This window comes from Alnus glutinosa, chromosome 14, assembly GCF_958979055.1.
Source record: "Alnus glutinosa chromosome 14, dhAlnGlut1.1, whole genome shotgun sequence".
Classification (NCBI taxonomy): domain Eukaryota; kingdom Viridiplantae; phylum Streptophyta; class Magnoliopsida; order Fagales; family Betulaceae; genus Alnus; species Alnus glutinosa.
In genome coordinates this window covers 24,059,309-24,072,829 of record NC_084899.1, presented here as the reverse complement: position 1 = coordinate 24,072,829, position 13,521 = coordinate 24,059,309, and the positions used below count along the sequence as shown (strand labels likewise).

Below are 13,521 nucleotides of genomic sequence, written 5' to 3'. Positions count from 1 at the left end.
GGACCTCGTCCAATCCCAACAGGAAGTGGTACGGATGTATTAACTATAATGTAATTTCTTTCTGAAAGTAGTTTTGTGTTATATTTTGTCGTTAGTAGTTTATGACATTTTTTTATTTTTTAATGCAAAAAGCCGCGATTGTGATTATTTTGATTGGGCTGATAATAAAATGACCGCATACGAGAGGGATCAATGAAATATTTAAGAGGAATGGAGGAGAGAAGGCTTGCTGAGAAGGACAAAGTCGATGAATTGATTGAACAAAAATGCAAGGAACATGTTGATAAACTACGTCGGGAGTTAGGGTTGGGCCAGAATAATGGCCAAAATAACGGGAAGATGTTTAGGGCTGCGTTGTTAGTTGGCATTTTGGTGTTATTTTATTTTATTGGTTATAGCAGACCTAGAAGTACTAAGTTGATGTTAAAATGGCAGTTGTGGAAAATGTTCAATTGTATGTTTCATTTTGGATGTTATGCATGTATAAAATTATCATTTTGGATGCCTCTTTGTTTTGAATTTTAGGTATATTTCTTTGTCATGGTGTTATTAATGAGATTGAGCATAGGCTATATGTATTGACAAGAACATGAGTTGTGTATTTAATTTAGTGAAAAGTGCTCAATTCGTACAAATGTGTAATGTGTAAACAACACCTGCTCAATGAAAAGTGCTCAATATTAATCTCTAATCCATTACAACCCAACATAACAATCATCCAAGTCATAAAAACAACACCTACTCAATGAAAAGTGCTCAATATCAATCTCTAATCCATTACAACCCAACATAACAATCACCTAAGTCATAAAAACAATACCTGCTTGTCATTGAATTACTTACATCCAAACATTTAGGCATCATCCGAGTCATCTTTGCAATTCCATATTAACACATGCTTGTCCAAACATATCCATCACCTAAATCATCAAAACAACGCCTACTTTTCATCAAATTACATTCAAATACATCCATCATCTAAGTCATCAACACAATTACATAATTACACATGTTTGTCTAATCAATTACATCCAAACATATCCTTCACTTTAGTCATCAAAACAACGCTTGCTTGTCATCAAAACATTTCCACAATAACACATCCAAACACATCCATAAATTGTTTATCACTAACACAACAAGCCTAATATTTTTGTCATTCCGGCTTCTTCCTCTTTCTCTGAGAAAATCCTTCTGGTTGAGAAGACCCTGTTGGTTGAGTAACTGTCAATGCCTGAGAAGATCCTGTTGGCTAAGTAGACCCTCATGGTTGAGAGTTCCCTGATGGTGTAGGGGGTTCATACAATCTAACCGTGTTGACAGTACCTTGAAACTATAAATTCAAATTAAATCAGTGATGTGAGTAAAAAATTTAAATAAAATTCAAAATATAGATAACGAGTGTTTTGATTGCTCACAATAGTCGTTGGTTGTGACTGTGATGGTGTAGGGGGTCCATATAATCTAATTGTGTTGACATTACCATGAGACTGCAAAATGTTGTTAATTAGGTTATACCAAAACTTACATAAAGCAACATATATAAAAGAATGGTGGATTAAGTGCTTACAAAAGCATTTGTCTGAGGCAGAGGCTGTGACTGAGAATGCGGCTGTACTGATGAGGGTCCATACATCCTTACTGTGTTCACAGTCCCTTGAGACTGTAAAGACACATTAATTAGTGTTGAACATAATGCAATATAAAAGTTTAAAAGTTCTATTATAAAAGAGTGCTCACAATAACATTGGCATGGGTCCAAGGCTGTGACTATGAATGCAGACCATACCCCCGGACTGTGTTGACAGTACCTGGACACTGTCAAGACAATAAGTTAACAATAAGTTTGGGTGGGGTTTCCAATAAATAAACACGTAAAATATTGGTGTTTCCAGTACTCACCCAAGCATTGGTATGAGGTGAAGGCTGAGTCTGACGCTGGAGCAAAGGCTGAGACTGAGGCAGAGTATGTGGCTGTGGCTGTGGTTGTGGTTGTGGCTGTGACTGACCTCTACCTCTACCCTTACCACTGGTACCTCTAACCCCTTCCTCTAGACGATGCAACAGTGGTCTGTGAGGTGTGATGGGCAATTGAGGGCTGCAAAATGGATGTTCACCTTATGAGGGTTAGTGGCAGATGTAATGTAAATGATGGAAAAGTTATGACAGAGACCACTCAGCCTCTGTGTAAGCGGCAGCCGCGCTCCAGAGCTTGTCCTTCAATGCCAAACCTCTGTGACCTACATCTTTGTAATTTGCGTACAAATGTCTACAACAAATCCGATGCTCAGCATCGGGAGCCACCACTTCCAAACTCAGGACCAGGCCCTGTTCAAAGTAAAATTAAAATGCCAGGCCTAACATTGATTGTATCATAAAAAATAAAAAAAAATATTGATTGATTAAAGGAATATGTAATTGGTACTTTACCTTCTGACGATCAGAAATAAATGTCCATCCCTCTGCGTGGGGGGGGGGGGGGGGGGGTGGCCAAGATCCGATAGCAAAGCCTCTAAAAACCAAGTCCAACTGTCTTTGACTTCTGCTTCTACCACTGCAAAAGCCATTGGATACATCTGATTATTTGCATCCCTCGAAATGGCAACCAAAAGTTAGCCCTTATGCGGACCTTTCAAGAAGCACCCATCCAAGCCAATGATGGGCCTACAACCAGCAAGAAAATCGCTTTTCATGGTGGCTAAGGAGAAGTACAACCTTTGAAATTTTGCGGGCTTATCAGGTAATGACCTCTCTATTTTCATCATTACACAACTGCCAATATTTGTTCTCCTGATTGTCTCACAAAAGTCCCACAGCTTCGTGTACTGGTCGTTCACTTTGCCACGTATCTTGTCTTTTGCAAGTCTTCGAGCCCGGTACAACCTATGCTCCTTCACATCCACACCCCATCTTTCTTTCACTGTCTCTACCATTGCCTTTACAGGCATATTGGGTTGTGCTCTGAACTTCTCAATCAACTTATCCGCAATCCAAGACGATTTCAAAATAGAATTCTTGCGTTTCCTCCTACAATTGTGTACGGACTAAACTGATCGAACTTCGAAGGATTCCTCGTCCTTGCACTTGCGCCCATAAATCCTATATTTGCAATGCGTATCCCTGCGTACCACTATACATTTCGCAAGGTAATTTCTCCTAAACTTTACATCCTTCCCTATGTTTACATTAGTCTCTCTAACTGCATTTCAGAAAACCTGGATTGACGGAAATTTTGACCCACCACAAACTCCGTGTTACCCATGTTAGCCGTTTGGAACTCAGAAGGCTCTGTCACATGTCTCCTCCGACTCTGGGAGGTCACCTCATACTCATCATCACTTCTGGGAGAAGATGTAAGAATGTCACTACGTGGCATGTCTGAGTTTGTATCTTCATCATAATCAGATCCACGTTAGAATGGTCAACTCTTAACCTACCTCCGTCTTCATCACCTTCCTCTTCACCCTCATCACTTTTATCACTCTCTTCACCCTCCACACCACCATCACTTTCCTCCCTACCCTCCCCACCGATGTCTCCAACCTCTCTAATGCCCCCCCCCCCCCCCCCCCGGTAGATGGCCCAGGAACATCATCATTATCCACAAACAAATCCGATTCATTTACCTCTTCCCAATATGGATCGTCCCTCTCGATCCTAAAATACCCCCTCTCATCATCATCATTATCATCTTCATCATTACCCTCATCAATGTCAGGTATGGACTCACTAAATGAGTTTATGTACAACTCAACAATTGGTAGACCCAAGTGGGCTTTAACCATTTCATTTACATCAAAGTTCGATGTGATTAATTTCAACCCATTTTGAAGAGTACACCCCGATAGTAAGTAATAAATCAAGTCCTCGGATTTGTACCCATAGCTTTTAGCAATATCTTCTACAACTGAAAATGACACCCTATTATGCTGAATGGCATCTGTGTACACATCAACATCTCCCCCAACATATGAATTCATGAACCTCCTATCTATGTGACCTCCATAATGCACCCCAAACATGAACTCTCGTGTAGCCATCTTCACAACAAAACATAATAAATAAAGGAACAAGCAAATTGAATATCAAGCGAAAAGATGTACGCATGTGAGTGACAAGCCATTTTTCCTAAATCAAACACATTGAGTTATTATTATTTTAGTTATTATGATTTTTTTCCCTAAGTCTTTTTTCATCTTTTCTGTTTGTTCCCATGTTTTGGTCAAAAAATTCAAATCAGGTATCCTAGACTAGATATCAGCCATTCATCAGGTCTCATAATGTAAATGGAAGGTTTCAACCCAATTTCATAAAATACAAGCAAACTTATTTTAAGGGAACCAAGAGTGTGTGTACAGATTTTAAGGGAACCAACAGTGTTTGTACCGTGTGTGTACAAACATGGTCTATTTTCAATCACAAGCCCATAACAACTGACCCATTATTTTTGCATTTACAAAAGTCAATTTTCAATCAAGGGGACAAGAAAGTGTGGACAAGGGGACAATGGATAATACAACTGACCCACGGCTGTCTCTTAGGGGACCACTAAACCCTAAAAACCATTTTCTTAATTCAAATGGGACCAACTAAAAAATGGGACCAGCTAAACAAACAAATCATATGCAAAAAGGGTCGGCGTCCAATATACAAACAAGAATCATAAAGTGTGGTAGGTCCAGCAAGTCAACATTTCAAATAAAGATTGCAATAAACAAACAAAATGCTCATCGTTTTCTATGAAGTATAAATAAGGTGTCAGGTGTCGGCATTTAGGTAGTGGGTACTTACATACAACATTCATGGGGAAGAGAATCCTTTGCACGAGACCCGTCCACAATCACCCTTCACACGAAACACACCCTTCGAGAATCGCCCGAGTCCCTTCGAGAATTGCCCGTCTCCTCCCCTTCGACAGTGTCGACCAACGAAGGTGAGGTGTGAGCAGTGTGAGCGGCATGAGCTAATGATGTAAACCCAAGGATCTGAAATCTGAATCTCTTATTTTTACCGAATGGCATAATCGTAATTTATGTATAATAAATGATATTTTATTTCGAATTTCTCAGTTAAAGGACCGAAGGCCATTTTTGGAATTTCAGTCTGTGGGGAGAGGGGTAATCTTGGGTTTTTTGGTTAAATGAGTCATATGACGTGCACATGACTCGGTTTTGTCCAGTTAGACGGCCCAAGCTGACGGATGGGGCCAAAATACAAGCGTCAAGTAATTTGGAAGGCCAGAATCCAAACTTTGGTAGTTTGGGGTGTCATTCGGATAATTGATGATATTTTGAAGGGTTAAATTGTATTTTTCCCTATTATTTTTTTCTTAAGAGTTGAGGGGGGGTCATGGCCCCCACCGGCCCCCCCTTCTCTCCGTCATTGTGTGTCACAATTCCATGATGTGCCACAATCTCATGGGATTGTAACACATCATTTAGAAATCAATTTTTGAAATTTTTTTTTGAAATGTTTAGCATTTATCATATATATATATATATATATATATATAAAGGCAGTTCTTCTCTTTTATTGTGCATGACCGAGTGTGCATGGCCTTTTATATATATATAACAGTACGTCGGTTAAGACCTTCACAATAAAGAAAACCAAAACTTCTCTAAAAGAAGTTCAGTGAGAAGCCTTCACCGAGAAGTAAACAAGTAGCTGCAATTTGTGTGGATTCACAAAACAGCAATGGGCCCACCATTAGACTTGTGAAATACAAGTCATTTTCCAACACTGTTTTGTGGCGGGAGTATAAATAAGGGGAGTGATCCTTGTACAGAATGGGGGCATTCATTCGAGTTGTAACTTTGGATCTGGAGGGTTTTGGCGCCTCGAACTGACTGCCAGTTGTTGACTGCAATAGCTTCCATTGTTGTTCCTCAGAAATTCTCTCTTCATTTTTCTCAGATTCTCTCTCAGTCTCCTCAAATTTCTATCTCATTTTCTTAAAGCAGATCAGTACTGCTACAGTCTCCTCTCAGAAAACCTCAGACATCCCTTCTGCGCTAAGTTTCTGAGAATACTGCTCGGTGAGAGAATTATGGGCCAAAATCATGGTTCCATGAGCCAACGATCCAAAGCCGAGTTGCTCTATGAAATGGTCTGCACTGGTAACGTGGAAGCCATTAAAGGTCTATGGAGAGAAGATGCTAGCCTTGAGGTAAAGCTCATTCATTTATGTTCGTTTTTCATCACCTTCAAATCCACTGATTTACATCTTGTTTTTTGATTTTTGATGTGTTTATGACATTCTAGGATAATGGGTTTTCATATAGTTATCAAGTAGAAGCATTAAGTCTGGTTTTTGGAAATTGAGTGTACAAAAAGGTGACTATAACCAACAATTTTTGTGCAAGAATAAACCATGAATAGTAAATTTGTCAAGTCAGGATATGTTGTGGAAATGGGTCTTTGTATAGCCATCAATTGTGTTACAATGTACGTTTAAATCTGGTTATTGAAAATGAAGAACTGATGGACATGTCATGAATGTTAATCACATGAACCCACTGGCAAATTATGCTGCGATTTGTAGGATAGTTCTTCCTCCATTGATAAGAAAACAAATTGATTGTATTTAGTGAATTGCTTCTTTTAATCACAAAGAAGTCAGTTATTAGCTTTGAGTCTTTGTCATTGACAAGTATAATTGATGGAAGCAATCATCTTGATTTTATCTGTTTTCAAACTGAACACTTCTTCTTGTCAATTATAATGCTTGATAATTTGGTACAAAGCTTTATGTGGTTGCTCTATTTGTGTCTTTTTATGAAAAACGTTCTAATAATTAAGTTTTTGTTTTTTTTTTTTTTGTCACAGTGGATTGACAAAGAAAGAAGGACCCCTCTCATTGTGGCGTGTATGAATCCCGAACTGGTTGATGTGGCCAAAACTCTGATTGAATTGGGTGCTAACGTCAATGCTTATTGTCCTGGTATGCTTGTGAAAGTCAGACGTTGTCCGCTGGGTCATCGATTATTATCTTACAAATGGTAGAGGCTAATTGGCTATAAGTCATATTTTGGAAGTCAAACGCATATCTTGTGCATAACACAAAGTCGTTCATGTTTAATTTATTCCACATCTGTATCTTGAATCAGAAACGAGTTATTTATAATAATACCAATAAAAATAATAAAAAAAGTAGTAAGTTAAAGTTTGTATGGAAGTTCAACCGGTAAGAGTACTATGAACATGCAAGCTTGATTCAGTCTTCTTCATTATTTTTTGTAATTTATTAATTTCTGGCAGGGAGTCAAGCAGGTACTCCTTTACATCATGCAGCAAAAATAGGCTTGGAACAGCTTGTTATGCTACTTCTTTCCAATGGAGGTTTGTCTTATACTCTTAATCTGGGTTGACTCTTTGTTGCTGAGAATAAACCTTGAATCGTATTTTAGTATAACAATTACTTGGCAATGTCTAAAGAACTAGTTTGATTACTGTTTCAGCAAATGCCCTGGTGAGGAATGATGATTGTCAAACTCCACTTGGTGTTGCTAGAACAAAGGGGCATGCCAATGTTGTTCGTGTCATTGAGGTATGCTTGACAAATTTAGAAATCAGAACTACTCAAAAAGTTCTCTATCTGTATCTATATAGTTTAACGTGGTCGAAGTTTTAATTTTCCTTTTTGCTCTTTAGAATCATGTTTGCTACTTCTCTGGCTGGCTGCGGGAATGTTATGGTCCAGGCTTTCTTGAAGCATTAATGCCGCAACTGTTATCAAGAAAAATGTATGTATAACATCCATTTTCTCTATTATCAATGCATTCTCTTTTATGCCCTTCCCATAGAATCATTTTCCTCGCAAAAACGATATTATGTTATTAATATTTTCCTACAGCTCTGGGGCATCACAAATGCAAGTTATACATAGAAATTGAAGTGTTTTATCATTCAAAACAATGCATATATATGTGTGTGTGCACGCGCGCGCTGATTCAAGTTCATTGCTTGCAGTTGGGTTGTTGTTATACCTTTTGGTTCCAGTAATTCAACAATGCCCCTCAAAATGGAGCTCATCATATATCCTACTTTGCAGGTATGGCAGAACATAATCGGTGAAGTTGTTTATGGTATTGTGATCTGAATTTCTCTGGTTGATGAAATATTCTTTTCTTTTTGGGTGCCATAACCTGTTATGAAACTGGATGATGAGAAAAGATAGAATGAGAGAGAGTACCAAAGAGTATGGCTGGCATTTCTCTCTCTCTCTCTCTCTCTCTCTCTCTCTCTCTCTCTCTCTCTCTCTCTCTCTCTCTCTCTCTCTCTCTCTATATATATATATATATATATATATATATATATATATATATATATATATATATATTATTGTTTACGAAGTGATAGTACAATATGGCATTGACTAATGCATAATTCTGTTAACATTCCCCCTAAAACTGGAGCATAGATGTCCATATGGCAGTTTGTTCCAAAAATTTGAGAAATAATTCTTGATTAATACCTAAGAATTGGGTAATATGACTTATAGTTTGTACTTCAAAATATAGAAACTGTTTACAGTTTTATATCCTACACATTTATTTGTACATCTTTCGAGCAGTAATTTTGGCCAATGAACAGGATGCACAGCCTCGTTCGGTCATTGCTCTTTGGAAGGCCAAAATTAAGGAACCCAAATTTCAGCAAACAGATCCTGCGCTTCGTATATTTGACCAGGCTACCAGTAAGTTCTTCCTGATGAAACTGTTATCCTCTAGTAGAATCACCATTTTCGTTACATCTTACTCTGAAGCTTTTCTTGTTTTCTTTTTATGGTTGGGGGGGGGGGGGGCGGCTTGTTCAAAATCTCTGAAACATGTGAACAAGGCATGTATTGAGCCTTTAATGTCTCTACATTTGCTGTTTGAATCTTTCCTTTTAAGTAGACATAAATTTGTCTCTACATTTTAGTTCTCTTCAAGGACCTAACAAGTTGAAGTGTCAGCTTGGTTTATTAAATTACTTTCTCTTGGTTTTCTCACTTGTTCATTGTGACATCTCAGAAAGTTAGTCCCTTTTCTGAGTCCCACATTAAGAAGATAATTGCCTGCATTGAGTGTGTGAATTATAAAAGTGCTCATGTGTAAGTTCCATATTGGTTCCTTATTAGGTGAAACTGGGCTTCATAAGTGATTTTAGGAAGCTTCAATTGCAACTTGACTAGTACTTTTGGAGTGATACCACAAATGTGGCTTCCCTAAGTCGTTATAAATTGTATCAGAGCAACTTGGTAACTCCATGTGGCTCTGAGGCATTGCATGACATGAACCTTGACAAGGACGTCAGGGATTTGAGTGGAGGAGATTGTGACACTCTAGAAAGTTAGTCTCACATTGAGAAGATGGATTGCCCACATTGAGTGGGTGAATTATAAAGGTGTTCATGGGCGCTAAGTCTCACATTGGTTCACTTAGTATTATAAAGGTGTTCATGTGTGCTAAGTCTCACATTGGTTACTTACTAAGTGAGAGAGCTTTATAAGTGATTCTGGGGAGCTCCAATTGCAACTTGATTAGTCCTTTTGGAGTGGTAACGGAAATGTGGCTAGTGCTTTTCCTCGATCGTTACACTTATGTTCCCATGACTGAAATACTGGTCATTAGATGTGCTTTAGGGATGGATACGTTGGTACTTAAAATATCTGCCTTTCTTCTTCTTTTTTTGGGTATTTGATATTATTTTATAGTGGAAAATCCAGTTCTTTGGAATGTATCTATCTCATTATGTGTCTTTTAAATTTTGCATTCCTGGTTTATACTTTTTAAGTCATTCTTATGACAGTATTATATAATAAGAGTTATTCACAAACTGCCAGTATATTATATATTTGGTGGTGAACATATGGGTCTGAAGCAAAACTGTGTTGTAGCCAACTGCACCAATACAGGGAACTCTTGAATACTGAATTGGTAGTATTTTTTTTGTTTTTCTTTTTTCCTTTGAGTGGTAATAATCATGTAAGTGGCATGTGACCTCTATAGTGCAGTTGTAAACCTCACTTACCATTTGTGTCTAACTACTGTGCTTGCCACTTAATGCCGGCGAAGTTAGAAGTGATAAGCGTGCAAAGAGTTAATCAACTATTTCATACTATGTTTGCACAAATGTTTTAATGTTCTTTGTTGACTCCTGATTTTACAGTCTCCTTTTACCATTGGTTTTCTTGAGTGGAAAAAGGGGGTATCATGATAAGCTCATTTAGCAACTTTAAATTGATAGAATAGGGTTTACTAAGTTACTTGTTTGAGGTGGATGTCCTAGATCATCGTTAGTTGAGTTTGCAACGATTAAAATATGAACAGTAAAGAGACATGTTCTACTGAACACCATTTTACTCTTCTTGTTTTGTAATACTATATATTTTATTAGAGTATAAGAAAAGAATTTTTCTTTCCTTGTATTAGATCATATTTTACACATGTTTATTTGTATAGCCACGTGCTTTTTCTATTTTGATAGTTAGGCAGATATTTTATTGTTAATCAGATATTTTGTTAGTCTCTAGCTTGCAATGCAAGTTTTGTAACTCAGTATATATATACTGCAAGTCATGTAAAGTTCATAATATTCTGATATCAATAGAATTTCCATTTTCCCAAACTCTTTCTTCTCTAAACTTGACATATTTAATGTCTGTTCTCCTTGCTGTCTTGTTGGGCTGTTTCTGTCTAGTGATCATATCTTTCTTATCAGGAACTCAGTATAAACTTGCGTCTCCCATCAAGGGTGATAAAGAGCAACTTCAACGGTTATATAATGCATGCATAGGAATTCCTCAGGTATGCCATCAAAAACCGTTTACAGATTGTAGTTCAACTCTATGGTCTGTTCATGTTGCCACTATTCACATGTCATACAAGATAGGAAGCAATTTTTTTTTTTTGAAATTTGTTGGGCATGGATGACTGCATAGAGAAATGGAAACCATCTGCCTGCTTGCAATAAAATGTTTGCAGTGCATTGTCCGTAATGTAGTGGCTTGTTAAGGATAATTTGTCCTGTATGGTATAAAAAATATTGTCATTTCTTTCAGGCACTTGTTTAACCAATATAATCATGTATTGCATGAATGTGGGTTTTGAAGTTGAAATGATAGGAAATGAAGTTCGTTTATTACCTATCAAAAAAAAAAATCTTCTGATACTTAGTAACGACAAATTAATTTGAATACTGGAAATTGCTGTCAGCTTTAATTATGGGATAATCTGCTTGCACATTAACAGTAGCTAATTTTATGGAAGGATGATGGGTTGGTTATAGATCGGTCAACTGGGCTGGCTGGAGGCTTGCCTAAGCTCAGCCCAAAATAAGTTCTGAAGTGTACATCCTGCGCTCAGCCCATTGTGTTTGGAAATGCTTCGGACCGGGTTTGGGCTGGTCTATGATTAATACAATTAAAAGTTAATATAGATTTAATTATGAAGTAATGCTAGCAAGGTGTTTTAGATTTTCATGAAGGTTAGCAAATTGTTTTGACCCCCAAGCAATTTAGGTTAGTATTATGTTTCTTGACCAGCAAACCAAAGCAATTTTTGAGATCTAAGGGACCAATTTAATGTTTATTAGATATCTAGAAGGATACTATACGTAGATATCCTTGATAAATCAGGTGGGCTTCCTCTTGGGTTAGCTAACCCCAGCACAGGTTTGGAATGAACTCAAGTTCTGGCTCATTCATTTACCAAAATCAGCCCAGCGTGGAAGTAAGCTTAGTCCAATCTCTTCTGAACCAAACAATGGGGCGTGGGGGCTAGCTCACCCCTAGTTGGTTATACTCAAAGAACAAGTACTTTATTTTTTGTTTGCACCATGATCATCTTCCTGTAAATATAAATCTTGAAAGCACTGTATTAGACTTTCAATGGATTATGAAATTCACCTTTGGTTTACAATTTGTTCTAAAAGAACTTCAGGGTTTTCTTGGTTTAGACCTGTGGAACAGGGGAAACTTATGCTTTAGAAAAGTTATCTTGTATGTTGTGCTTTCTTAGTGTATTTTTCCAAGAGAATTGGCAGCGATACTATTCTTTGGGGTTGGATATTTAGAAGATTGAAGTAAATGGTAGTGTACAAGTACTTGGAGAAGGAACCTTAAGCAATTTAATGATTTCTTTTGCTTCATCCTTTTCAAGATCTAATTGGAGCCTAAAGATCTCACGAGATCACTGCTTAGTGTATGTTATAAGTTCTTTACTTTTCAGGTTATGCCTCGCCCGGTGCCTTATAATACCTTAACCTCAACTCCAGAAGCTGCACCTCAAACTGCTGCAGCGGATAGACCACTTCCTCCAAATACTCACCAGAGCTCTGAACCAATTAGCACAAATGGTTGGGGAGATTCTGCTGGGAATGCCAGTCACAATGGGTGGAGCACGACTGTAGGAACTACAACTGTAAATGCAGGCAGCAGTGGATCGATGGATAATCCATCAGAAGAAGTCTACAATGTATGGAGTTTGCCTAATTCAGGGCCAGTTGGCCATCCAACTCAACAGGCCCGAACCAACGACAAAATTTCCACCGTTGTTCCCACAAACAATGACGTTTCTACACCCATTTCGTCAGCTTCGGTTCCTTCTGCTCCACCTATTCCTGATGAGGTTTTGGACAAAGGGCCAATCCACTACCCACCCACTGATTTCAGCCCAGTGGAATGGTCCATTCCAGCCAGAGAGGATGGAGGTTCTGTAACAAATGATGTGAAAGATGAAGGCAATTCTTCCTCATGTGTGATATGTTGCGAAGCTCCAATAGGGGGAGCATGCATTCCCTGTGGTCATATGGCTGGTTGCATGTGTTGTTTGAATGAGATCAAAGCCAAGAAAGGTGCTTGCCCTGTATGCCGAGTCAAGATAAATCAAGTTTTAAGGCTTTATGCTGTCTGATAAGTGAACCATTACAAAAGGAGCTGGGATTGGTTCAAGATTTTGACATATTTATCTTAATATTATTTTTGGTTTATGAGCTTGTGACATACATGTATTGGTTTGTGGACATAATTGTACAGACTGCAACAAGGTGATTGTTTTGAATGTACAGTATAGCAAGGGGAACTGCTCAAACTACATTATTTAACTCCTCTAATAAAGCTGTTTTTGTTTTCACTCTTACTGCAAGTACAATGTACATAAAAGTAGCAATATGACAAGGAGCTATGCGATCTGTTGCCTTTATGAATCTGCTTAAGTGGTGTCGGTGGTGTGTAATCTCTCACTTTTTAGAATCCCTATATCTGACTATAAATGTTGCTCCCTCTCTCTCTCTTTCTCCACCTCAATAGTATGCTGTACACGTGGTTGCTTATGTTCCAACCTTGGAGACAACAATTGATTATTGAACTTTTCTTTTTCCTTATTCTGGCCATAATTTATATGAAATGAGGGTTCTTAGTTCTTACAAATGACGATTTTTTTTTTTTGATGAACTAAAAGCTTTATAATCAAACACTTCAAACTACACTCCAGTAAAAACTAGAATCAATGTTGCAACAAACCCACCTAGTTGCTA

The 13,521-nt window shown here is 37.9% G+C and overlaps 1 protein-coding gene across 1 annotated transcript in view; it reads left to right on the top strand.

Annotated features, from left to right (window-relative positions):
- LOC133857282 (putative E3 ubiquitin-protein ligase XBAT34) overlaps nt 1-13,124 on the top strand; it is a 34,629-nt gene extending 21,505 nt beyond the window's left edge. The window contains exons 2-10 of the mRNA XM_062292488.1: nt 5,964-6,169; nt 6,829-6,943; nt 7,261-7,341; nt 7,461-7,549; nt 7,654-7,745; nt 7,972-8,053; nt 8,596-8,698; nt 10,708-10,793; nt 12,216-13,124. Of these exons, the coding sequence (XP_062148472.1) occupies nt 6,050-6,169; nt 6,829-6,943; nt 7,261-7,341; nt 7,461-7,549; nt 7,654-7,745; nt 7,972-8,053; nt 8,596-8,698; nt 10,708-10,793; nt 12,216-12,899 (1,452 nt within the window). The 5' untranslated portion in view covers nt 5,964-6,049 and the 3' untranslated portion in view covers nt 12,900-13,124. The remainder of the gene's footprint in view (nt 1-5,963; nt 6,170-6,828; nt 6,944-7,260; nt 7,342-7,460; nt 7,550-7,653; nt 7,746-7,971; nt 8,054-8,595; nt 8,699-10,707; nt 10,794-12,215) is intronic.
- Nucleotides 13,125-13,521: the final 397 nt, after the last annotated feature.